This window comes from Prionailurus viverrinus, chromosome D2, assembly GCF_022837055.1.
Source record: "Prionailurus viverrinus isolate Anna chromosome D2, UM_Priviv_1.0, whole genome shotgun sequence".
Lineage (NCBI taxonomy): Eukaryota > Metazoa > Chordata > Mammalia > Carnivora > Felidae > Prionailurus > Prionailurus viverrinus.
In genome coordinates, this window is record NC_062571.1 from 52,906,319 (window position 1) to 52,933,364 (window position 27,046).

Below are 27,046 nucleotides of genomic sequence, written 5' to 3' on the forward strand. Positions count from 1 at the left end.
AGTTCACATATTATTCATGGTTTCGTGTATATCAGTGTGTTCTCAGTACCACTAAATACTGACAGGGTGCTTTAAGTTTTTAAAATTGTTTTCATGAAAACACACACACACACACAAACACACACACACACACACACACACACACACACACATCCTTCCTTCAAGTTATACAGTAAGTGGCATAGTGAGGACTAAATTCCAGATTGGCTGATTCTAGCCTAGTATCTTTTCTATTAGTAAGAAGGCCTCTGTGGGTTGAGTTGGCAGACTTTAACCTATGTCTACTGCATGATGCATTTCAAGTTATAAACATCTAACTTGCAAATTTCTAGAAGACAAATGACTGAGTTGTGGTAAATAATAGTTGGGGAGAGACCACCAGATTTTTAAAAACAATTTTCTTTAATGTTTATTTATTTTTGAGAGAGAGAGAAAGAGAGACAGAGCACGAGTTGGGGAGGGACAGAAAGAGAGGAAGACACAGAATCCAAAGCAGGCTCCAGGCTCTGAGCCGTCAGCACAGAGCCTGATGTAGGGCTTGAACTCACAAACTGCGAGATCATGACCTGAGCTGGAATCGGATGCTTAACCAACTGGGCCACCCAGGCGCCCCAAGACCATCAGATTTTTAAAAAGAAATTGTTCATATCGATCAAATATGCTTTTGTTAGGCTAAAGGAGATTCAACTGATTTTATCCTTATAAACTTTCTCAGGACCACACAGAGTAGATAGAAGGATAGAGAAACGGCCATATTAGAAGGATTACCTATTTTTTAATGATCTCATTTTTTCACACTACAAAAACATTTCATATGTGAGTGACCTAGCCTTGAGTTATAAGGAAAACTGGATTTCCCAGAGCTTTCATATCTTAAGTGTTCATCTGGCGTGACTTCTAAAAATACCATTAAAACAGACAGAATGAGTACAGGTGCCCTCTTCTGCCCTTATTGTACTTAAATACTTTAAACTGTTCCAGTTTTTCACAGAAGCACTGTTCGTGGATTATAAGCAAAATTTAATCCTAACCTTCTACTCAACTTCAGGTTCGAAATCTTTTCATTATCAGAGAAAAGATACTGGTTAAAAAAAAAAACCCACTTCTTTCTGGACTGAAGAAAAAAAAAAAACCTTAAATCCTTTACATGGAAAATGCATTTAGATGTTTACATCTATAAAAGGGACTTAAGAGACTCTATGTGTGTCTTGACTAATATCCAACCAACGTGTTGGCAGATTGGCAGCTAATTTTTTTTTTTTTAGTGTCAACTTCAACTATTTCACTGTCTCTATATTAAAGATTCTTAGTGGAACTAAGTAGGTGCTTTAAAAATAAAAAAATAAAAGAGAGACAGAGTCAAGAATTAGCCTTGGACGTATGATTAGGCAGCCACACAATTTGAATAGGCCAGGCTCAGTAATGATACAAATCAACATCAGTGCCACCAAATAACTTTCCAAAGTGCTTCTTTCACCTGACACTGTTTAACTGCATGATAAACTGTAAGACAGGCTGGTGTTCTTACTACCACTGGAAAATAAAATCAATAAAATCAAGCTTCTACAAGGTGGTAAATTGCCCAAAGTCACGTGGTGACTGGGAGAGGAGCTAGGAGTATAGACTCTGACCTTACAATTGCCAAGCCACAGCACTTTTTTACTATCGCCATGGTTCTCTGGGTGGCAAGGACAGGGCTGGGCATGGGGTTTACCCCTCTAAGGTGCTGATGGTCGTACACCATAAATGCCCCACTCTATTAGTGCTCCAGGGGACCTGTTACCCGGGAGAGGGCATCACATGCCTGTGTGTGCCAAGGCAGAGACATCAAGAACTGCTGTGCTGGGCATCACATAACTTTAATATTGTCAACACAGGGACAAATTACCAACTGGCTGATAACTGGTGAATATTATCCATAGCATATGCATAATGTAAACTTTAAAGGTTTACATTTAAAATTAAAAAAATTTTTTAATGTTTATTTATTTGAGAGAGAGAGAGAGGAAAGAGAGAGAGCAAGTGCACAAGTGGGGGAGGGGCAGAGAGAGAGGGAGAAAGAGACAATCCCAAGCAGGTTCCATACTGTCAGCAAAGAGCCTGACATGGGGCCTGAACCCACGAACTGTGAGAACACGACCTGAGCCGAAATTAAGAGTTGGACACTTAATTGAGCCACCCAGGGACCCCTAACCTTTAAAGGATTTATTTCAAGATACTAACAATGTTTCATTAGAAGTAAAAACTAAGGCATAAAATTATATTTGTGTCATTTAAAATTATTTTTATTTTTTGTATCTATTTGTATATTTTATTTTTTCCTTTTTAAAAATTTAAATTCAAGTTAGTTAATATACAGCGTTATCTTGGCTGTAGGAGTAGAACCCAGCAATTCATCTCTTACATATGGCACCCAGTGCTCATTCTGAAAAGTGCCCTCCTTAATGCCCATTTAGATTTTCCTCACCCCTTGTGTCATTTATAATAATAATGTTCCCATAGTAAGGGTCATGATGACATTTAAAATGCCAAACATCTCCACCAAATGCTATTAATCCAGTGCAGCTGCCCTGGTTCCTGTTCACTTGAAAAAGGTATCATATGAAGACAATATAAAAGTGAAAAGCAAAAGCAAAAGAACTGCAAAAAGGCACAGAACATTTTCCAGCTCATTTTGCCAAATTAAAAAGCGTCCAACTTCAGCTCAGGTCATGATCTCACAGTCCACAAGTTCGAGCCCCGCATCAGGCTCTGTGCTGACAGCTCAGAGCCTGGAGCCTGCTTCAGATTCTGTGTCTCCTTCTCTCTCTGCCCCTTCCCTGCTCACGCGTGTGCACTTTCTCTCTTTCTCTGTCTCAAAAGTAAAGTAAACATCTAAAAATGTTTTAAAAATGGCTTACAGATATATTAGAAAATCTTGATGATGAACTCCAGATGCGCCCTGTTCTGTGTAAAATATGTTCACCTGGGAAGTTACATGAACTATTGAAACATATATAAAACCCACAAAAGGACCTGTGATCTAACTGAGGGGTTCCGAGTCTAAGGTCTGTGGAAAAAGGACTTCATGGAAGAAATGGGTATGAAGAGACATTAGACCCTGGGTGGGCAGCAAGGTTCAGGGAGGGACCCCCATGAGCAGAGGCACCTCTGCCCTTAACGGACAGGTATGTTGAGAGTCTCCAAGCCTCTCTTAGATTCTCCTTTGTTGCAAAGTAAAGGGGTTGGACCACATCACGTCTAAGGTTAAGTCCAGCTTTAATGTCAAAATATAAATTTATTATACAAGTGAGTGTTCTTAATGAAGTAGGAAAAGAAAGCCATGCAAAAGTGCCCTTTTGTGGGTAGCTGGATATGCCAAAGGTTGCTGTCTAAGGACTTCCTACCTGGGCTACCTCTCAGGTGACATTCATTCAACAACTTATTCATTCATCTAAAAACAATTAATTAATGTGTGTCCACTATGTGTCAAGTATTAAGTAGCTAACATGAAAGACACACAGTCATTGCCCTCATGAGTTGTACAGTTTAATAGGATAGAAGGACATTAAATGAAACAATATTTCATCACAGAGGTATTTAAGGCCACAAAGGAATGGTAGACGGTATCATGACAATGATCAAACAATGAGCTTACAAAGAGATGTAAGCTCCACTGAAGAAAAGATTCCTAAAAATATTACAATTCAGCTGAGACCCGAAGGAAAAGTGGGTATTAGGCAGGGAGAAAAAAAAAGTATGTATAAATGACCTTAAAAAAGAGAGAAAAAGGCCTTGACTGGCTCAAGACAAGGAAGAGAGCGCTAAGGCAAAAGAAGTATGTAGTGCATGAAGGGTCATGTAGGCAATAGGAATTAAGGATTTTGACCTTTATACCAATGGCAATAGAACATAACCAAGGGGTTTAAAGGAAGGGAAGACATGATTCACACTACGAGTTTAAAAGAGGCTGTTGGCTCAGTCAGTAGAACATGAGAGTCTTGATCTCAGGGTCATGAGTTCGAGCCCCACGTTGGATGTGGAGCCTATTTAAAAAATATATATATATACAGTAAGTAAACAAATAATCACTCTGGTTTTTATGTAAAGAATGAACTGAAGACTGGCTACGCAAAGTGGGGAGACAGTGGGGAAGCTCCCCTAGATGTCCAGGTGAGAGATGAGAGTGACTCATCCAGTACCCTTGACAGCCTTCCATGGTCGCTTCCAGTCCTTGTTCTCCCATATATCATCCTGATTTATCCTACACACTCACTGAGTGCCACCCGTGTGCTAAGCATTCCCATTCAGACCTCTGGGCACAGGCTGCAGTCAAGATCCTGGCAGCTCTGTAAGGGAGCACCATTAGCAGACCCTTCCACCTCTCTGAGTCCTCCCACTGCCAGCCATACCATGGCAAGAAGTTTGTTGAAACGCAGATTTACCAGCCAACTCAGTAAGTCACATATTCTTGGAGGACTCTGATTATAGCTGCAGCCTGGGTCACAAGTTTGCCTCAACAGCCGGGCTATCTCGTTCCTGTGACTTCACAGAGTACAGGCTAAATAAGGAGGATCCCCTCCATATAATAAATAAATAGGATACATACAGTGTCTCTGCTCCCTTCCCCACTGGGGGTTACTGTGCAATTGATCCTCGTACTGCGGGCTTGAAGGCTGTTTGGTTCAATACCTCTTCCTGTGTTCTAAATCTTACTGTGGTGATGGCTGCACAACTATGTAAACATGCTACAAATTATTTAACTATACACTTTATTTTAAAAAGTCTTTTTTTTTCAGTTTTGAGAGAGAGAGAGAGCACGCAAGCAGGGAAAAGGCAGAGAGAGAGAGTGGGAGAGAGAGAAAATCCCAAGCAGGCTCCGCATCACCAGTGCACAGCCTGAAGTGGGGCTCCAACCCATAAACCGCAAGGGCGCGACCAGAGCTGAAGTCAGAGGCTCAACTGACTAAGCCACCCAGGTGCACCTCACTGTACAATTTATTTATTTAAAAAAAAATTTTTTTTCAACGTTTATTTATTTTTGAACAGAGAGAGACAGAGCATGAATGGGGGAGGGGCAGAGAGAGAGGGAGACACAGAATCGGAAACAGGCTCCAGGCTCCGAGCCATCAGCCCAGAGCCTGACGCGGGGCTCGAACTCACGGACCGCGAGATCGTGACCTGGCTAAAGTCGGACGCTTAACCGACTGCGCCACCCAGGCGCCCCTCTCACTGTACAATTTAAATTGGTGATTTGTATGGCATGTGAATTATATCTACGTAAAGCTGCTACCAAAACGAAACCCCAAACCGCCACCTCTTCCTTAAAAAGGGAGGGCATTCTGGGTGAGAGAAACGACGGGAGAGGGAGAAAAGTGCCAAAGTACAGGACTGACAGATCCCACAGATGTTGCATACTGACATATTTTATTTTACGATAAGCAAGCCAAAAGGTCACTAAGACTGTGAGAAGAAATCAAATCTATAAAGGTTGTATTTTCCCCATGAGCCACTCCATCTAAAAACTTAGCCAAAGTGCAGCAATAACAACAACAACAATAGATACATAAATGGTTAAATTCTCAAAAGAGAGGTCTTTTTTGAGAAAAGTTGGCTGGATACAAAAGAGGTAAAGGAAATACACCAAATTCTTCTTCGTGTGCCTCCCACAGTTTACCTAGGGAAGGTGCAACCTGCGAGCACACCTCAGTCCCAGAACTTTCCAAGTTGCTGGCACTGCTGCTCTGCAGGCGGCCCTCTCCCACTCTCCACACGGGCCCAAAAATGAAGGGGTTAGAGCCTGCAAACAGCAAGCAAGCGGTCCTTAAAATGCTATCTATAGGGGCACTTTGGTGGCTCAGACGGTTAAGCGTCTGACTCTTGATTTCAGCTCAGGTTGTGATCTCACGATTCATGAGATTGAGCCCTATGTCGGGCTCTGCGCTGACAGCATGGAGCCTGCTTGGGATTCCCTCTCCTCCCCTCTCTCTGTCCCTCCCCTGCTTGTTCTCCCCCTCTCTCAAAATAAATAAACATTGGGGCACCTGGGTGGTTCAATGGGTTGAGCGTCTGACTTCGCCTCAGGTCACGATCTCGCGGTCTGTGAGGTCGAGCCCCGCATTGGGCTCTGGGCTGATGGCTCAGAGCCTGGGGCCTGCTTCTGATTCTGTGTCTCCCTCTCTCTCTGCCCCTCCCCCATTCATGCTCTGTCTCTCTGTCTCAAAAATAAATAAACGTTTAAAAAATTAAAAAGTAAATAAGTAAATAAACATTAAAAAATGTTATCTATAGGTTGATTTTTTTTTTAATTCGCTGATGGCATTATATCTGCATTCATAATGATACCAACAGCAAATGAAGTTCCTGTGACCAGAAAGGTAATTAAGGTTGATGCTATTTAAGATAGTCAAGTCTTGGTTTAAAGGCAACTCTAGGCTAATGTAAGAAAGAAGGAGAATAAGGCTATAGCATTTTGGAATTTGCAATATCAAGGAAAAGGGATTATGGGCACAGGAAGATACATTCTCCTGACTTTTAGGACAGCAAATTTCAAAACCTTAGCTATTGCCAAAAACCTACAGGGGTTATTCAGGAAAGAAGGTTGTGCCTAATAAATTTTCTGCAGACAATGAAGAACAGAGCCACTGAGAAATAAGAAGAGCATTACCTAAGGAAATACCGATGTAGTTATATATAATGGGAGATCTCTGGAAAGCTCAAACTTAAGCTTTAAGAGAAAGATAAAGAAAAATCAAACTAGGGATGAACTTTAAAAAGCATCTAAGAAGGGTGCAGTTAACAGAGGCTCAAAATGCCAGAGTCAAAAAAAAAATAAGGTATTGTTGGCTACGTTCAAAGTAAGAAGGAAACAAGAGGACAGAGTAACAATTTGGGGGAAGGGAGTGGAATGTTCACAGAACAGTGAAAAAGGAACCTATCTCAGCACGGAAGCTGGCTTACGTCTCTAAGATAAAGAAAATGGTCTCCATATTGGTCAAAGCAAACAAAGGGCGTGAAGAGGGAGCCAGGAGCCAGGAGCCAGAGAAGAGGGACTGGGCCACTTTGAATGACTTGCAATTTTCTCACTTAGATGACTCTCATCCCGCGGCACTGAAGGAACTGACAGGATGTGGATGGAGGTGGCATTCTTATGACCACAGCAGCAGTCCCACCGTACATATGTATGATGTGTTACATTGTATATATTGCTTTCTGTCCACTCTCTCTTCTGGGCTTCTCACACCAAAGCTCAGCATTTAAGTAATGTGGCCACAACCACATAGCCCCCTGGGAACGAGACCAGACATAAACCCAGCCAGTGCTCTTTACACTAACCAGTGATCTTTTCGTTACATCTTCAGCAGAGCAACTGATAAAATTCAAGCTACGTGCTTTTAACAACATCAGTATTGAGTGCATTTGTAGCAAGATGAATACTGTTAACCATCAAGTGCTAGTTACTAAATATCTATCCAAATGTCATACAGCTCTGGCTGATGTTCAATCCTCAAATCCCATTTAGTCTTCAGACCATCCCCAGGAGGGAGTTACAGATGAGGGCCCAAGGCTCCTGGCACTAAGTAACTTACTTGGAGTCATCAGTGACTAGTGCAGCAGAAATTTAAAAGTATTGAAATCTATTCTAGCTCCAAACTCCACACTCTTCCCATTACAATTAACTGCTACTCTAAATGGTTATCAAGGACTACTTTACGATATGGAAGGTACAGATAACTCAAATGCAGTGGGAAGAAAATAGTCAATGGCTTTCTCAAGTCCTCGGGAGTTTGATGTATTCTCATAAGCATGGCCCATCATCATGCTCACAAAAGCAAAGCCACTTCTCTTTTAGCCTGGTTCTATGTCTTGTGGGAAGATGTGCTAAAGGGCTGAGTATAGCAGAAGAATAGCAGAAGAAGGGGAAGGGGCTGTCAATAGAACAAACAGTATCTGAATTTACTGTGATTTTAAAAGAGGCTCGGAGATTGCCATGTTTCCGGGGGCAAGTGTACTTCCCTCTGGTAAGGAGTAGGTTAGAGGTTAGCCTGGGGGCAAAGGGAAGATAGAAGCATTGGGAATGGAGGCTTCTTTTCTAATTTTTATTTTAATATTTATTATTTTTGAGAGAGAGAGACAGGGCATGAGCGGGGGGGGGGGGAGGGGGGGGAGAGAGAGAGAGAGAGAGAGAGAGAGAGAGAGAGAGAGGAGACACAGAATTTGAAGCAGGCTCCAGGCTCTGAGCTGTCAGCACAGAGGCCGACGCAAGGCTCAGACTCACGAGTTGTAAGATCATGACCTGAGCCGAAGTCAGATACTTAACCAACTGAGCCACCCAGGCACCCTGGGAAATGGAGGCTTCTTTATCTTTTCTAGTACCTACCTCCTGTCTAGTCACTAGTTCTGGCTTCACAGGGGGAAAAGCATACAGATGAGAATCTAAGGCTCTTCAGGTTAAGTTTATTGCCTGGGGTCACCAGTGACAGGTGCAATAGCAGTCTAAATGTAATAGAATCTGGTGTTTTCAGACTCACAAAAGTACAGGCACAAGCAGGTTCACTGGCACCAGCAGCAGTACTTAAGAAAATCCTCCAAGTATAGCCATTCGTCAATTTAACAAAGGTTTATCGAGCACCTACTACCGTAGCTGTACATCAAGCAATGGGTAAGCACCGGAAATGGAGCAGAGAGACAGACAGACACCGACAGCCTATCTTCGTGGAGCTGACAGTCTGAGGGGGATTACTGCTATAAAACGGGAAGCTCAGAACGCTGTGGGTGCCTGAAAGCTAGGAATGGAGTTGGATCTTTATCACACTAGGAGTCTCCATTAATTCAAAGAATTTCAAAATTCTGAAAAAAGAGTTCTTTTATTCAGTTTAATTACAAAAACAAACAAACCACCACTACTTACTTTTCAGGAGCCCAGTAATGTAGCAACTAATTATCTTAGGCACTGGCTTTTCTAATTTGATCAGGTAAACGTCTTAATAAAAATATAACTTGCTGAATATTTAAAAATCCATCACCAACTGAAACTTCCACCTTCCAAGAAATTTAAGTTTGCTACACAAAATTAGTCAAAAGTTGACCATAGAGAGTACAGGTGGAACTTCATAGTAGGATATATTTATACTACTTTAATTTATTCCAGTCCAACGTATGCCCCAAGAACATCCTTTGCTGGAAGCTGTTAACAGCCACAGTACAATTGCACAGGGAGGTGTTCAAGACTTGAACTAGTCTACTTGCTCTATTCCTTCATTAATACAGGTGTCAGATGATCTCCTGCTACCTTCTATTCCCCCAAACCTCCAAAGAGTGGCAGAGCTGGGATCTAAGGGATTTAAACCTACGTCTGTCCACAAAACCAACTGAGCACACCAACCCCCTACAACTCTATTGCATGTCCCCTCTTTACACCAGAGGTAGCAAATCAGAGGTTACATCAGAGGTACCTGCCTAATGGCCAGGCAGGTAACACCATGGTGCAAAAGGGCAGGTAATGCATATGCATATACCATACGAGCAGGACTACAGAGAGTTGGAGAGGGGACTGGAAGGGGTAGCAGCTATTTTGTTCCAATGATTGCTATCATGTGTGATCTTGCAATTTTAAGAGAAACCAGAATTTCAAAATTTTATGTACACTCCTGAACATTAACATTAAACGTTAGTCCAAACTTATTTGAGAGCACTAGCTCGCAACCTTTGTTAACGCACCGTTGGCATCATCTTTTGAACAGTACCAGTTTGGTATGCTAAATTCTGCAGGGTTATTTTCATAAGCGTAACATCACCCTGGGGATGGGTGAGGCAGAAGGTTCATTAACGCCCTAAATTTCATGGGTACTCTCTTTTTCAGGCAGTCTAGAGGGAGGGACTCGTGGACTCATACCACGGAGGGCAGAGTTGCTCACTTTTGATCACAAGGTGCTTTTCTCCCCAGGGGCCCAGAAAACAAACTGCATTTCTTCCCCCTAGCAATTATAGCCTAAGCAGTTGCTTACCCGTTTGTCAATGTCATTGTGTTGGAGCTGCACAAAGCGAGCGCTGATGGCTGCAATGTAACTCTGCTGATTGGAGAACGCCACGCGGCCAGCACCTTTGGGGTACTTCAGCTCTGGGTCCGTATCGATGCCAGCATAGCAGACACCACCATACAAACGGTCCATGATCATTGCCAATTCAACTGCAAGAAAATAAACACAATTTGGTATGAATGTTTAGAAGGCACTTTTGCCCAGGAGAAGGAGGAACTGTTTAAGGGTCATGCAGTATAATTAATAAAAGGAAAACCCATGTTAAGTATCATGAAGAGTGTCCACATCAGTCTTAACAAACTCAGGCAGGAGAGATCCTCATATTTACAAATAAAATGAAAAAAAAAATTACGGATTCACACAACACACACACACACAAATTTACATAATCGGAACTTCAGCAAAAGTATAAAAGGAATCATCTATCAGTAATCCTCCTGTTCCACTTTCTGTTTAGTCCACTGGAATGGGCCCTGGGTAGGCAAAGCATTTCAAATGATGCCCTACCAAGTTAATTCTAAACAGCCCTATTTACTGATCTCTAAGACTAAAAGCAATTACTAAAGTCACACTGCTATATTAAGATTAAGCTATAGAAAGAATTAACTCCTCTCTTTAATTAAAGGCAATATATTTATAACCTTAAGGTAAATCTCTACAATTAAATATTTTTTTAGTATATTCTATCCCAATTGAGAAATCTCCACACTAGCCTCTCACACTGAATTGTAAATAATAATAATAGTAATAATTATAATAGCAACAATGAACATTTATTGAGCACTTACAATGTATCAGGAAACACTAAGCTGCCTTAAAGGCAGTAAAAACATACCCTTCCTGTACTCTGCTATGAATCCAGAGTCTGGTCTGCACTCCTTGCCACATTTCTTCTAAATATACCTTTATATTGGTATATTTACAAAACACCTATACAGAAGGCATTTGAAAATTGGACCATTCCAAAGGTCTGATATTCTAAAATTATCCTCATCATGTCAAGGAGAGACATGTAGCAGTTACTTACCTGGATCCAAATTTCCTGAAGGTAACTGTTTACTTGATACTGGATGGCACTTCCTCCACGTATGAACATTCCTTTCAGGCTACTCATATGATTTAAGTCCAAAAGACTTATCCCTACCCCTGGGGAACGACCCAAGAACCCACTTTCCTCAAACGCCTAGATACGGTATTTAGAAAGGAGAAGACAGGGTAGGTGGATGATGGCCTGGGTCATAGCCAGTGCGCAAAGACCATCACATCACATAACAGACTTCTACAGGAATCAGTGTTTGGGGGGAAGGAAAGCAACACAACCCCCTGAGGTACAGGAGGAACTCTGTAGCAGCTACAAGGGCTGGAGAGTCGAATAGCGTAAGAACCCCACCAGACTTCTACAGAGGGAAAGCCAGGCACTACTGGTTCCTGAAGTATGAGACCGCTGAACTGGTAAGAAAAGGTATGCTGCCATGACAGAAAGGCTGTCTTTCTACTGAACTTTTTCAAGATTTCTCTCCATAATGCTGGTGATTGTTTTCTAAGTACCGTTCTTAAGAAGAATGATCTGCAACCAACAGATTTTGGAATTTTCAGAAGGTGAGCAAATAAGCAGGCAATCACTAAGCCCAAGAATAAGTGCTATTAAAGACAGAACCAAAAGCTATCCCAATTATCCCATTATGATCAGAATTACTGAGTCATATCAACCAAAGAACATGCTGATTAGAGCCCAAGTAGACTGTGATTGCAGTCGTGGGGCAGGATCCAGGAATCACATTCATTCAAGCAATGCAAGAAGAATCACGCACATACCCTGAATATCAGAGTTCAGTAAGTCCTCACACTTCAGCCCAAAAACCTCTGATGGCTTGAGGACCTCCTCACATGGCTAATGTTACTTCAGGAACAGAGACTAAGACACTGAGGTAGAAATAATTAAGTGCAGTCATGAATCAATTTCCCTTATTGGTCAAGGGGCTTAATAAAATAAGCAACCTCAGGAAGTGGAAATTAAACGCTAATTTTCCAAAGACCTAGCTTCCCCTGGAATGGAATAAGAGAGCAAGCACTCCCTCAGCCTGGTGAACAGCCAGGAGAAGAATGTCCGCAAGGAACTGAATGCCACTTGTCTTCCACCCTTAGAAAGGACTCATGAAAGCACTCATTTAGAGAGAAGGTATACTGCCTGAAAGCTTGAAGCCCCAGCTAAGGAGAAGAGTTACTATACCCATAGGCTCTTTTACAGCGCAGTGGTCTCCAAAGGAATTTTAGGGATCCTCGGACATCAGAGAAGGTGGTTCCACAGCACGAACATTTTATTACTTGGTGAATCTAGCTGCTGGAAAATCATCTTCACATGCCAAAGATTAGGTCGTGACTGATATTGCTGGCAGTCAAGTACTTTTGATGTAAAGCAAAAACCCTCACTCATTCTTTTATGAAAGCTAATTATAAATAAATCCTTTCTACTTGTACACTTTTATACACTCATTTTCTTGGCCACCAAAATTGGCAGACGTTTAAGGCAATGAAATCTCACTCAAGTGAAGGACAACTTGTTGAGAAGCTACAAGAAATCAAGGTGACTAAAGAGTTGTTTTGGGAAAGAGTTTGAAGATTTCCCATCCCTCTTTCTACCCTAATCTCTGTTTTAACTACAGAAGGTCTAATACTGTGATCACCCTTGAAGAAAAGTAAATAACAGTCAAACAACTGCTGTTTATATTTAATCCTTTACTCAGTCAGCTACTCTTCACTACAAGCACACTTGCTGCAGGCTAAACTCATGCTGGGTTCTAACACCAGATTGGTGTCATTTAAGTACTAAACAGAGTTTCTAATTATTGAGAAAAGTAGCCATGCTTGGTAAAAACAGCATTATAAAAAAGAGAGAGACCAATTTAATTCATCCACTACACAGGTGACTAACAGAAACACAGAACAAGACTTTCTTAAGTCCTATAAATTTCTAATCTAAAACATTTTTTTATATAAAACATAAAATTCACCTACAGACGTCAAAATTTAAAACTATGTTTAGAGACTAGCTTTTATTTATTTATTTGTTTGTTTATTTATAAATGTTTATTTTGAGAGAGAGAGAGAGGAAGCACATGCACATGTGCACAAGCAAGCAAGGAAAAGGGAGGGACAGAGAGAGAGGGAGAGAGAGAATCTTAAGCAGGCTCTGCACTGTTAGTGCAAAGCATGACATGGGGCTCAATCCCATGACTGCAAGATCATGACCTGAGCCGAAATCAAGAGTCAAGGGCTTAACTGACTGAGCCACCCAGGCACCCCAAGAGACTAGGTATTAAATGATTCTTTAAAAGGAGTATCACCAGTTAATACAGGAAAGTTAATATAAATTCCCTTCTGATGTGGGTGAAGCTGAGCCATGAGGAGGACTACCACTCTGACTACTTAGGAAGAAGAGAGAAAAACAGAAGAAAAGCAGGATCTGGCAGAAGTCAACTAAAACCTTCATGGGGTTATCTATATCTTGTGATCTCAACCCTGCTCATGAAATGTAGTTTTGATCAAGGATGTGTCTTATTGGAAAAATGCAGCCAACTCTACTAAGCCCATGACAACGAATCCTCATTCTAAACCATCCTCTGCAGAAGGCAGACAGTGCAGCTCCCAGGCACATTCCTAACATTTGACCTGAGGAAGATGAGGCTACCAGAGCAGGGAATAGAGGTGGAGGTTGGAATTCAGACAGATGGAAGTGACAGCAGGCATCCAGAGTCCATGTGGAAGGCAGGAATCTTCAGATGACTTTTTATTTTTCCCTTCCTATCCAAACAGTATTCACAGGATCTGTCTGGTCACCACAGGGGTGGGGAATCAGCAGGTCTGGTAGCCATATCCAATGGCATTTTGTACTTTCGATGAGACACTTTGTGCTCCTGACAATTCAAGTCATCTCAGGAATGGTAACAACAAAACTACTATGACTCTGATCTATAGATTGGCTCTTGAGATGAACTTCACTATGTCACAGCCGGAGAGGGAAACAAGAATATTGCAGTTGTGTGTACCATACAGAAATCTAAGAATTCCTCTGGGTTGTGGAGACTATGCCTCTGAAATTGAATCTAAACCCCACTTATGGTTCCTTGGATTTTTTTTTTTTAATGTTTATTTGTGAGAGAGAGAGACAGACAGAGTGTGAGCAGGGGAGGGGCAGAGAGAGAGAGAGAGAGAGACAGACAGACAGACAGACAGACAGAATCCAAAGCAGGCTCCAGGCTCTGAGCTGTGAGCACAGAACCTGATGTGGGGCTCGAACTCACAAACCGTGAGATCATGACCTGAGCCGAAGTAAGACGCTTAACTGACTGAGCCACCCAGGCACCCCTGTTCTTTGGATTTGCTTCTGAATCTTCACAGAGATCTGAAAGGGACTTTAGCTCACCAGAGAGAAAATCATGATGACTCCCTCATCCTACCCCACACCAGGGTCCTGTTCCTATCATTTAACTAGATTTCAAAGCCAGCCATAGGCAATGTCTGAGTCTGAGATACTATGAGAACCAAATGCGGTAGAGCGGGAATGAGAATCCCCCAGGGAAATATCAACACATTCATCTTTCCAGATTCTAAACTGTGAATCTAGAAGCCACATTTCTTCTTTGTGGAAATAAGTACAAAGCAAACAGGAAAGAGGCATAAGGCACCTCGGGATGACAAAGAGATCTGGACTTCTGAAAGAAAGCAAGATTCAACTAGAAGCTGGACTGTCTAGGTTTTCTACCATAGCCGAATTGGTTAGCAAGGCAGTTCACACATTTTAAATGGTGAAAATATGCTCATAAACTTCCACTAAGAATATTTTCAAATAAGTGTATGAACAACCAACTAAGTCAGAGGGAATGAGCACCAAACTTGATTAAATCAGACTGGTATCCAGTTGACTGTTAATACTGTTACTGAGACAACATCTCAGATCTCAGCTTCCTGATAAAGCAGCTTCCTTCTGTACAAAGAGCTCCAAACTTGGAAGTCTGGAGATCTGAGTTTAAATTGTGGCATTTCTACTTACTGTGGCCTTGGCCAATCACCCCCCTTTGAACTCTGCTTCCTTATCTCTAAAATGAAAAGTCCACCACTTACAACGTTATCATGACGATTAAACATACATGAGAGCTCTGAACACACTGCTGAGCACAGAGTGGTGCTCTAATGTTTAGTTTTGCCCAGGGGGTGTTTTTCTCTCTACTCATAAATCTTTGCTTAATATTAACTTGGCCTGGTTTCTGCTCCAGAAGCACCAGTTCCTCCCAGTCTTACTTTGGCTGTACGCTAATGTTATTCAACCTGCCAATGATATGGCAACGTTTGACACCAGCTGTGGGTAAGGGTTTGAGGGGGAGAACGACTAGCATTAGAAAATCCTCAACCCTAAAGGCAATCCAATTAATCAAGTCAGTGTGCCAAATCTGGAGTTTATCTGGGACAACTCATACTGAACTTGGGACTTGTTCCCACTGAGAAACCTGGCTTTACCACTTCACAGAACAATAACAACAAAAAAGGATATGGTTCCAATACTATTTCCTAAATCACAAATCAGGATGTGATTCCTAATACATGTGAACTACCAGAATGTTTGTACAGAATGTCTAAAATAAGTGCTCTTAGAAAAATTCAGGATGCTCGCTAAATGTATGTCATATGTCACTGAGTATTTACCTCAATTTTTTTGTATTGTTTTGTTTTCCTCCCAGAAAAGTCATCCTCACAGTACAGGTGGTGGGGTGGGGGTGGGGGCGGGGTGGGGGGAGATGGAGAAGGGAACTTCAGGGTCCATTACAGAATATTAGTAGAGGAGAAAAAGACAGGAAAGAATTATCAGAACAATAGGAAAGACAGGAGACCCAAAGATGATGAGTAATTGGCAGGCTCCAGGGACTCACGTGAGCAATCTCTCAAGATTGATCTGTTCTGCAGGACCTGATCAGATAAACTGTCAGAAGGAAGTCATGATGTGGAAGATCAGCTCACATGTCCCTAATGACAGAGGAAGTCTGAGGGTGTTCCAAGCCTTATTAAAGTTAGAAGGGGATGGGTCCCAAAGCTTGATCACCGAGGCAATCTTCATATTAGATATCTAAGCCAAGAATCTGGGGTCATAAACTCATGTTTCTAAACTGGGGGTGTGTACAGGGACCAGAAGCTTCATCCTCCACCTTTTTCTGATGGCCTATTCATAATCCCCAAGCCTGGCACTTATTTCCTCTCAGAGGAAAATAGGTCCTAATACCACAGGGATATACAACAGGGCTATTTCTGTGTTGAGATTCAGGAAGATGTGCTGTTCACATTACTTGAATGAAGACTGGTAACATGCTCTTGTACTTTCAGGTGGAAGCAGGTAGAGAACCAGACAGACCACCCCTTTCCTGGCACTGACTCTGAAGAATATGCAGACCGTAGCCACATGACGGCATGGCGAGTCTACCTATAGCCTTTCCAAGGATGGGGGTGGGAAGTGGTGGGGAGCGGAAGGAGAACAAGACCTGAGAAACACCAAGAGACTTAAGGCAAACCGTCTTTGGCTTGCCACTGTCACTGACAAGAGGGATGGAAGGGAGGGACAAAGAGAGTAGGAATGTGTATTATTTAACCTAGAGCAACCACCAATCAAGCAATCTAACTGGGTAAACTCATCTAGATTTTCCATGGATATTTTCCCATTTTCAGGGTTAAATTTTCTAGACCTATGATTTTTTTCCCCTCCCAACATGAAATTTAAAAAGGAAGGCTTATCAAAAAGACTGGAAGGATCTACTGATACTCAGCCAGGGCAATACTGCTTAAAACAGGTTGCCTTAATTCTTTAGGAGGGTTTGTGTGTTTCTGTTTGGTAGGATAAGGACTTTATTTAGAATAACTTATTAGGAATAATAGTCCCTGTCTTACAATGGTAAGATATCAAAGAGAAAAAGCCTCACAAAATTCAAAGGAATAACTGTTGTTATTACATTTTATTCATTATAACATGTTAAAGGACAATTTTTGGCCCCAGGTAAGGTGAAAATCAATCTGGATACCTAAAAATCTCATGTGTTGAATACTATCAACTATGTCTAGTCCAGGATCACCTTGTATATAGTGCCTGAGATAGCTTTAAGACTTTTCAGAATTCTATGACCACAATACTCCCTTAGAAGTAATAATAAATGTCCTAAAATACTTAAAAAACAAATTTGAGATCCAGTGTGTTAAAAAGCACAATTTAGTATCCAATTACTTCTGGATACTTCTATTAATACATTTCTTGTTTTCTTCTTTTCTGAAATCTTTGACTCTCTGTAGACGATGACCTATTTAACACGACAGTGGGATGTTCATTCAGTTTGGCATGACACATACTTGCTCTGTGCCAGTAACACGTGGATGCTCAATAAATGTTTATTGTTCAAGTGAACTGCATTGTATTCAACTCAAGACTGCCTAGCAAAGTCAAAATGAATTCCTTTAAAAATAGTCCTCTATTCCAAGGCACACACCAGTCCACAAAGCTCAGTGTGTTTCAAAGAAACCCAATTCTATGCATGTGGATAAAAGCTGCAGATGTTAATTCTTTTTGTTTAGATTACATAGATTCCAATCTCAAAGTCTTAGATAGACAGTAAAATTCTAAGATGCTAATACAGATTGCTTAGCCATCTAGAAACTAGCTACTCTTATGGGAGGTGTTGACATAGGGGAACATTTTCATTAGATCAAGTGAATGCAGACATTATCCACAAGACTGCAAAAAAAAACTAATTTTACAACAAAAAATTTAGCTTAGCTCAAAAAAGAAAGAGTACCTCAAGACTTACAGCACGTAGGGCAGGGAACATAAAATCCCATTTCTGACTAAACAACTAAATATAATTCTTATCTAGTCCTAGGACTTGCAGCATCTTGTGAATAATAATGAAAATGGTGAATAATAAAAAAAGGAATTTAGCTTATACACTATTGTGTCTGTGACTTAAAAACAGACATAAAAGGTTAAAGCCAGTTCTGTTATTTTTATAAACGTGGGACTTTTTCTTTCAGAATTTATTTTTTCAGATCCCCATCTACAAAAGGAGAGGGGCTAGAATATTAAAACTAATTTGTGCTTGTAGTTAGCTGCAAAAAAAGAATAACTAGAACGCTAGCAATGAATATCTATTCTTTAAGAACACCTATACAAGTAAAAGACTGTCAAAGGGGATTCTTCTCCCTTTCCACTCCCAAACATAACACCAGTTAGAAAAAGACAGGAATATTCCATGCCCCCACCCACATTTTTTTTTTTTTTTTAAAGCACAAGAAGTTTAGAAACAAAGAGCTGCATTTGCCCTCATCTCATAATGCTGTCCACATCCCAGTTAGCGCTTCCTGGACTTTATCCTCTAACAGTGGATCAAGGCGAGACATCTCTGCCGCTTTGCTTTCTTACCCGCGGCACACTTTTCCACTAGAGTGAGAACAAGACCTAAAGATATTTGGCTTTCTGAAAAACTGTAAAGTTACAACCTTCACAGTCATAATTAATGTGTTTTAATGTCTTTCAAAATGGAATTATGGATATGTCTTTATATGGGTCTACAGAAAGCTTTGAGGAGCAGACTGAAGTTGAGATTTGAATAAATGTGTTAGAAATGTTGACATTTAGAATTAAGAAGTTATCAAAGTCAGAGACAAATAGCTGTAGGTACATTTTATAATTCTTTTTTCACAACTTGATTTTAATGGTCACTGCTTTTTCTCTTTTTCTTCTTCTTCTTCTTTTTTTTTTCAGGTAGAGCTATGTCTGCTTGCTTCCAAATAACAGAGACCACACTGCACTTTTGCAACTGCTATGGCAATGGTAACGTTATCTTGTCATCTCATTTTTGAAAAGCAAATTATTTTAGGCACTTTAAAAACTCCTTTCTAACAAATAATTTTATTGTATTTTACTGGTAGAACACTGATCCCCAACTGATTAGATCTGTCTTTGGACTTAAATATTGAACTCATTAGCTCAGCATCACTTCAAATGCCCCAGTCAATTATGATCTATCTGATTTCAGCAGGCACAATTATTTCATCATTGGAAAAGAACTTAAAAAAGAAAAAAACAGGGAAGCTTTTAAAAAGTCATAATAAAAACGCTCAAATACATAACTCATTTTTCAAAGTGCGTAAGAAAAAATAGGAACCTGTTTCACTTAGGAAGATTCCCAGTTCGATTCCCAGGGACACAATTTCTAGCAAAGCAGCAGTCTGGCTTGTCACTGAGGGGTACACAGCTGTGGTGGACAGATTTCTGATGGGGTCACTGCTTTTTCTGTCACACATAACAATGCTGACTCGCATAAGAACGCATACTGACAAATGTATTGTTATTATTTTAAAAATATGTGGTTGAATATGACAGCACTAAATAGAATTCATCCTGTCAAAATAACAGTTTAATGAAATTCACTCTTGTACCATAAGAAAATAAACCATCTGGGGAGAAAATGTTTAATCCTGAAAGAGTCAGTCAGCTCAGTGAAACTTCTTTTGGAGACTGTGTATAGTCGATCGGAAACCTAGAAAATATTGAAGACTACATACATATTGGGGATTTTGTTGTTGGTGGTTTTGTTGTTGTGGTGTTACTATTTCCACTCACCAGCTCGAAGGGGTCGTGGAACTCCCCCAACAAAGATAGTTTTTCTGGGGTCCAAAGGCTGAGAACCATCCATTACAAAGTCACTGTCACTTAGGTTCCATGGTCGAATTTGCACCTGAAAAAAAGTCGTTTACTTGGTCCTTACTTCATTTCCATCAACCCCAAATGAGAATAAGGTGACTAAAGACAAACCCACTGATTTGTGCATTTTACAACAAACATAACCCAAACAAAATCCAGTTATTAATTTATGTAATCTGCATTAAGTGCCTTTCAACACAACTCTTGGGGAATCTACTTACAGATACTATACTCAACACTCTAGACATAAACCTTCAGAAACGACCTGTGGTTTTGAGAAAAGGCAGTCTTTCAGGGACAGACTCTGCGTTCTAAATCAGATCCATTTTAACACATGATAGACTGTTTACAACCTGTCACAGTTTAGCACTTAGCTTTTTAAGAGCTCACCTAAAGAAAGGGAACAGGAACATTAGGAATATTTTCTAAAAATTATCTATATGTCTGGCTTTTAAATTCTTATCAACCCCTAAGCTTGAAACATTTATCCTTCAGAAATGTGGTTTAACCCAAACAGAAGAAATGTGGTTTAACCCATCAAGTTAGCATGGAATTAACAGCAGTATCAAATACTGAAGCACACAGTGTTACCTATTTTTGATTTATCTGATTTTCTTAAACAAGTTTGGGTAAATAAAGGTGAGCCTTTAGAAACTGAAGTAACTTTTCAAAGAGTAGAAAAAGAAATCTTTATGAACATACTTCTTTCTATTTGGTAATATCTCTTCACTGGTACTCTGACTTCCTGCCTACAAAAAATAAAGTATTTCATCAGAATCTTAACCTTAAAACATATTTGTTTCAATCCCTAACTCAATCACCGAAGAAGAGCTTAAAACAAACAAACAAACAAACAAACAAACAAAAAACCAAAAAAACCCTCCCACATCAAAAGGTGAGCGTTGGCACTGCCTGAGAATCAAGGAGCCACTCAGCCAGCCAGGTGCTCTGGGAAATGGTCTAGGTCTGTAGAAGCAGAGAACTGGGTCTGTCATTATGGAACACACCTCTTCTTTACCCTCACAGATTAGGATAGGAAACTAAACAGCTGAATTTTCATTTCCTTAGTATCAACACAATTCTTCATCTTCCCCATTGCTTAACTGTCAACACTTAATGCAAAAAAACGCATAAGATGATTTCTTATGTGGCCTGACTTACATATCTAGAAGTACTCTCATTTGAAAGGTAGTAAACCTGTCAATTACGCTTTCAAAACACCTTGAGTCAACTCCAAAACTGGCACTGCTCAGTTAGAAACAGTCCATACATTCCTTATGACTGCTACAAAATTCACCCCCACCTAACTTTTTGCTTTTTACGACCTTGTTGCCTTCATCAGTTATCCAGAAGCAGTAAAATCTCCATTTCTTCCCTAGACCCTGAAAATAGGGACCTGTTTGCAATTCTGTTAACATTGAAGCATTTGTCCCACCTTTATCATGTGAAAAAGAAAAATCTAGTTTTTCCTCATAACATTTGCTGGTCTGTGTGACTGAATTACCGTTCCCTTGACATTTACCACAAAGGGAGATTCACAAATACCATAAAGCACCCCTTTTAAATCCCTTCATGAGGACTCATTATTAATTTTTAATTAAAAACATAATTTATTTACATTATAAAAACAAAGATCCTAATATCACCAATAACAAAAAAGGAAGACATATCTTTTTCTGCACAGTCTTCTCTTCTTCCAGTTTCATCCCTGATAAATTGAGGGCAGCTTCAGGACCTGGTAAGGCAACTCCAATCACTCTATGATAACTGAATTTAATTGTGGGTCACTTTGTTTCACAAATGAAAACAATTCCCTTGTAGTATCCATGGTGTTCTGGTTTCATTTAATCAGAAGTACAGAAAATGCAGCCTTCTCTAATAGCTGTACGTTACTGCTGCTGAAAAGAACTCTGCAGAAGATCTCAAACCTTCCTGCTGAGAGCCGTCATTACTGCCTCCTCTCCCGCCGCACCCTCATCTCAGTACATCACACATAACCCATTCCCTTAGCCTATTCTTGTATTATAGATTAGGTAAAAGTACAGGAAGAAGACTCGAGGACAGTAATGATTAAATCGTATTCACAAAACCTGCTTTTCCCAGCTGCCACCAGAAAACAGCTCCTCAGAGCTCCCACCCATACAGAATCAGAGAAATGTCAACATAGGCCAACATCAGCACATTCTTTTTTTTTTTTTCAATATATGAAGTTTATTGTCAAATTGGTTTCCATACAACACCCAGTGCTCATCCCAAAAGGTGCCTTCCTCAATACCCATCACCCACCCCCCCCCCCACTCCCCATCAACCCTCAGGTTTTTTTTTTTTTTTTTTTTTTGTTTTTTATTTATTGGGACAGAGAGAGACAGAGCATGAACGGGGGAGGGGCAGAGAAAGAGGGAGACACAGAATCGGAAACAGGCTCCAGGCTCCGAGCCATCAGCCCAGAGCCCGACGCGGGGCTCGAACTCACGGACCGCAAGATCGTGACCTGGCTGAAGTCGGACGCTTAACCGACTGCGCCACCCAGGCGCCCCTGTTCTCAGTTTTTAAGAGTCTCTTATGCTTTGGCTCTCTCCCACTCTAACTTCTTTTTTTTTTTTTTCCTTCCCCTCTCCCATGGGTTTCTGTTAAGTTTCTCAGGATCCACATAAGAGCGAAAACATATGGTATCTGTCTTTCTCTGTATAGCTTATTTCACTTAGCATAACACTCTCCAGTTCCATCCATGTTGCTACAAAGGGCCATATTTCATTCTTTCTCATTGCCACGTAGTACTCCATTGTGTATATAAACCACAACTTCTTTATCCATTCATCAGTTGATGGACATTTAGGCTCTTTCCATAATTTGGCTATTGTTGAGAGTGCTCAACATCAGCACATTCTACACACTAAGCAAAAAGTAATACTGAGGTACTGTTTTGCACTGGCAAGTTCCATTCACCCTGGATTATCTCTGAAATATAAGCCCACTCTCACACAAGGCATGTTCTCCACCTTCTAAGTTAATTCTCAGCCCTCAGGGCCTGATATTCATATTTTATCTTTCTTACTCTTCGAATACATTTTCTGGTCCTGATTTATATACAGAGATATTTCTCTACTTTTTGAATACCATACTTTTTAAGGTGACTCCAATATTTTATACAAAGGGGTGAAATACAAATAAGATAACTTCTTTTTGATTATCTTTGCTTCTTTAATAATTATTTTTGAGAATGGATGAAATTACAACTCTGTTCTAATTCATCATAAATTTCTCTCAGTAAAACAACCATTACATATATAGGGATCACTGTGTGTGTGTGTGTGTGTGTGTGTGTGTGAAACAACTCTTTTAGTATGTTGTCAAATAGGCTATACTCTGGGCACTAAGAGCCTCAATGTCCTGAGGACAAGTACAGGGGCTTTATCAGACATGGTGAAAATTCCCTTAAATGAGCCCGACACTAATTCCAACACTCTTTCCTGGAGACCACATTTGCTTACAAAGATCACTCTAGAAAGAGGCACCACCCATTAGCCCTTCAGCCATGCCATGTCCTTATAGCAGGAGTTACACAAAACCAAACGTCTGTAGGGATGGACGTATAGCATAAATTTGCCAGTCCCCAGGACAGCAGTTGGTAAGCAGGCAATGACACACTAGAGTAAACCATTCCTTTTAAAGGAAGCAGAGAAGTAGTTATCATTTGTGAATGTGTTGTAAGACTTTTCCATTTTTCAAGTTTAGCTAGAAATTCAGATTTTCACATGAAACTTCAAGATTTTAAAATGTTGAGAATGAATTCAAATGTTAAAATCACTGGGACAGGCTAAACAAAACTAACTGCAGGGGCACCAGGGTGGCTCAGTCGGTTAAGCATCTGACTTCAGCTCAGGTCATGATTTCACGGTACGTGGGTTTGGGCCCCGCGTCAGGCTCTGTGCTGACAGCTCAGAGCCTGCTTCGGAGCCTGCTTTGGATTCTGTGTCTCACTGTCTCTCTGCCCATCCCCTGCTCACGCTCTGTCTCTCTCTGTCTCAAAAATAAATAAAACATTAAAAAAATTTTTAAAAAGAAAACAAAACAAAAAAACTAACTGCAGCCCAGATCTATCCTGTGGGCCCCAGACTATGATCTCAGACTAGAAAGGTTTACTTACCACACAGCTCTCAAAGTGGGAGAAAATACTAAAATGGTTGATCTTTCCTTAGTTTCTTTTTTAAGCATGTATTCCTACAGAAGCTCAGTGAGGACTGTGAAACTACTCTTTGGCTGAATTATTTGTTTTTTAATTCTTAAGAATTAATAATCGCTTCCGATTCTGTGTCTCCCTCTCTCTCTGCCCCCCCCCCCCGTTCATGCTCTCTGTCTCAAAAATAAATAAACGTTAAAAAAAAATTAAAAAAAAAGAATTAATAATCTTATTGTGTAATTGCTTATCTCCAAAGGCAAATCTTTTTAAGGAAAAGGCAAAAACTAAAGATAAAGGTGATGCTATAAATATATCAATTTATGCCATATAGTAACTCTTCAAGAAACGTAAAATAGTACTGAACGCACTCATTTTCCGTTTCAAGGTTTCCCAGTGTATGTTCTGTGAACTGTCAGTCTGTAAGGTGGCTCTGCCAGACAAGCCCTGCCTAGGAAAAGTTATATACTATCTCTTCCTTCTTGGAGTTTCAGGGCACCCATTGGTGTACATTAACCAAAAGCTCTAAGAGGTTCTACAGGAAAGAAATCTGATCAAATGTTGTTTTAACCCAGCATTTCCTAAATTATTTTCATGGAACCAATTTTTTCACAACACCTATTAATAAACACACTTTGGATAATACTGCCCAATTATATCTTACTTTTAGTATGTATCAAAATATGGCATAACAAGGTTGAACCAACTGAACAAAATACTGTAGAAACTTCACTCTAATCAAGGCCTTTTCTCACTTATTTCCTGCTATTGCTCTAAAAGGGTTGCTCTTGTAGAAGTTAACTTTAAATAGTTAAGAATACAGTAAATATAAATAATGAATAGCTATTCAAAGAACTGAAAGTTTTCAGACTGAACTGCACAAAAGAGTTGTTTCTCTATTTTTATATCAATGAGGAATAAAATAATTATAGTTCTATGTAAAAACTGAAGTTTCATTAATAGGGATAAGATCAGGCCACGTGCTAGGAAAAAAAAAAGAAATAAAGTATGGGTCGAATATGGGTCATTCATTTCTGACAAGGAGCTATAACATTTTCTAAAAAGCAAATTCAATCGCTTCTCGGCCTTTTGGCTAAGATCAAGTGTAAAAAGCAAATTCATTGAAAATTTGCAAAAGCCCCTAAGTTAACATTCAATATAAAATGCATTTTTATTATATCTTTAATAACAGGGTAAGAGAAAACACTTAGCTTTAATAAAACAGTTTTTAACATAAACCTTAGGGCTTTAAGTTTCCAGACATGACCAAGCCACCCTATGGCTCTAGAATTCTCTCAGTTTATACCAGTACTTAGAATTTACACATTTACCTACCAATAAATAATAGTATGTTGAGCTCATTTTGAACATCTCACTCTATATTTTGTCTTGTCTGGTCATCTCCTGGTTACAAACATCCAACACATGATCATCCTACTGCACAGTGCCTTCCTTTTCATCTATTCATCTCAAGGCAGCTCTGCAAAGCAACCAAACTGTTCAGAGTCAACAGTGCAATCTGCTGGCCAGCTCCAGAAACTACCTGATCAACCCCTTCCTGCTGTTTTCTTTCCCATAAATTTCCCATAAAGCACATGGCCTAGCCTCCTCACCCTCATCTCCTCTTTCTCATTTCAATACCCTTCAAACTCCTACTCAAGCTCTTCAGGAGAAGGCCTCCATTTTTCTCTCCCTAGTCCTACAATCCTTTCACCCTACATGAACCACAAAAGCAATACTGCAGAACCATCAGGACCACTCTCCCCAGCAAGCAGCAGTATCACCGCTCTTCTGACAGCCAGGATGAGTCAGCTGAACTCCAGGCCGCTGACATACAGCTGCAACAGTTCGGCTGGTAATGAACTCAGGCCCACCCCAGTTGTCAGCAATTCTATTTTAAGCATCACAGACCTCACAGAATGACTGGAGTGCCCCACAGTATCACAAACAAACTAGTTTGTGGTTTGTGAGGCATCTTTATCTCTTCCATGTTATAAGGGGTTGTTTTTATTATTATTAACTACCAAAACTAATAGCCACAACAGCAATAATTGTGGTTTGGATCCTTCAAAGAACATTCATATTTGGCATCTCATTTCAACCTAATTTTTACCATACGGCTCCCTAACAAGCAGGTCAGCCAATTTCCAGGAGTTTAGATGCTACCTATTATTCTCAAGTGCTGCTCTCCATCCGATGGAGACGGGGAGATACCCTCCTTGTATCCTCTGGGGGAAGTGGCCAGAAAGGAACCTAATAGCTAATGGTTTCATTGCTCTTGATAAGACTTCTGAACCCTGGGCTGCTCTTGGGCCTACAGTCAGAACTCCACTGGGCCTCCAAACAAAAAACTATAACTCTCACACTCAGACTATTCCTCCCATTCCTGAGATACAAATAGATCGCAGGCCCCAGAGAGCTTCATCAAAATAGGCAGGATTCTTCCTACAGTGGGTGCCAAAAGTAACCCTAGGAAATTTTCTCATGCCCTTCCAGAATGCTCCAGGTCTACCGTCAGGGGGAGGAAACAGTTCAGGTACTGAAAGGAAACCCTTGCCATCTTCAGTAAGCTGCAGAACCTACCTGATGCACACAGGCTTACAGCCCTTCAGCTATTTTTGAACAATTCATGTAACACTCTGCATACTGTTTCATAAGAGCATCCAGTAGAAAAAGCAGACCATGCATAAACTGTGCCCTGAAAATGGTGATGTACAGCCTTGCTCTATGCTGGACTTATAAAGCCATTATCAATTAAATGCAATGATTAATAACCATACTTATAACCAGAAGATTTAAGGGAATATCTTCTCTCTAAAGGCCTTCCTGACTCCCTCAGGAACATCTGACCACTTTGCCTTTGAGCCCCACCCCACAACTACTCCTCATAATCCTTTTATCATACTTTGCCTCCTTATTTCACTTGGTATTTACATGTCTATTTCCTTCCACTGGGCTCTAGGGTGGAGAGCTAGGGTCCTCTAAGGCTGAGACCATATCTCTGTGTGGGTCCCAATTGCCTGGCAAAGTGCCCAACCCTTAGTTAGTGCTCTGTGGTCATCAGTGTTCTGGTGAATTAACAAAGGTTTTCCTGAGGGGCAGATGCTGATGCTACAA

At 40.5% G+C, this 27,046-nt stretch overlaps 1 protein-coding gene across 8 annotated transcripts in view; it reads right to left on the reverse strand.

Annotated features, from left to right (window-relative positions):
- CPEB3 (cytoplasmic polyadenylation element binding protein 3) overlaps positions 1-27,046 on the reverse strand; it is a 196,195-nt gene that overhangs the window by 18,611 nt on the left and 150,538 nt on the right. For 7 of the 8 annotated variants that reach the window (XM_047825969.1, XM_047825971.1, XM_047825970.1 and 4 more), the window contains 2 exons: positions 19,672-19,786; positions 9,987-10,168 (listed from right to left, as the gene is read on the reverse strand). In XM_047825969.1, coding sequence (XP_047681925.1) covers positions 9,987-10,168; positions 19,672-19,786 — 297 coding nt within the window. Of the gene's footprint in view, positions 1-9,986; positions 10,169-19,671; positions 19,787-19,807; positions 20,502-27,046 lie in introns of those variants that run through there. The other variant, XM_047825975.1, reaches the window with a different exon arrangement.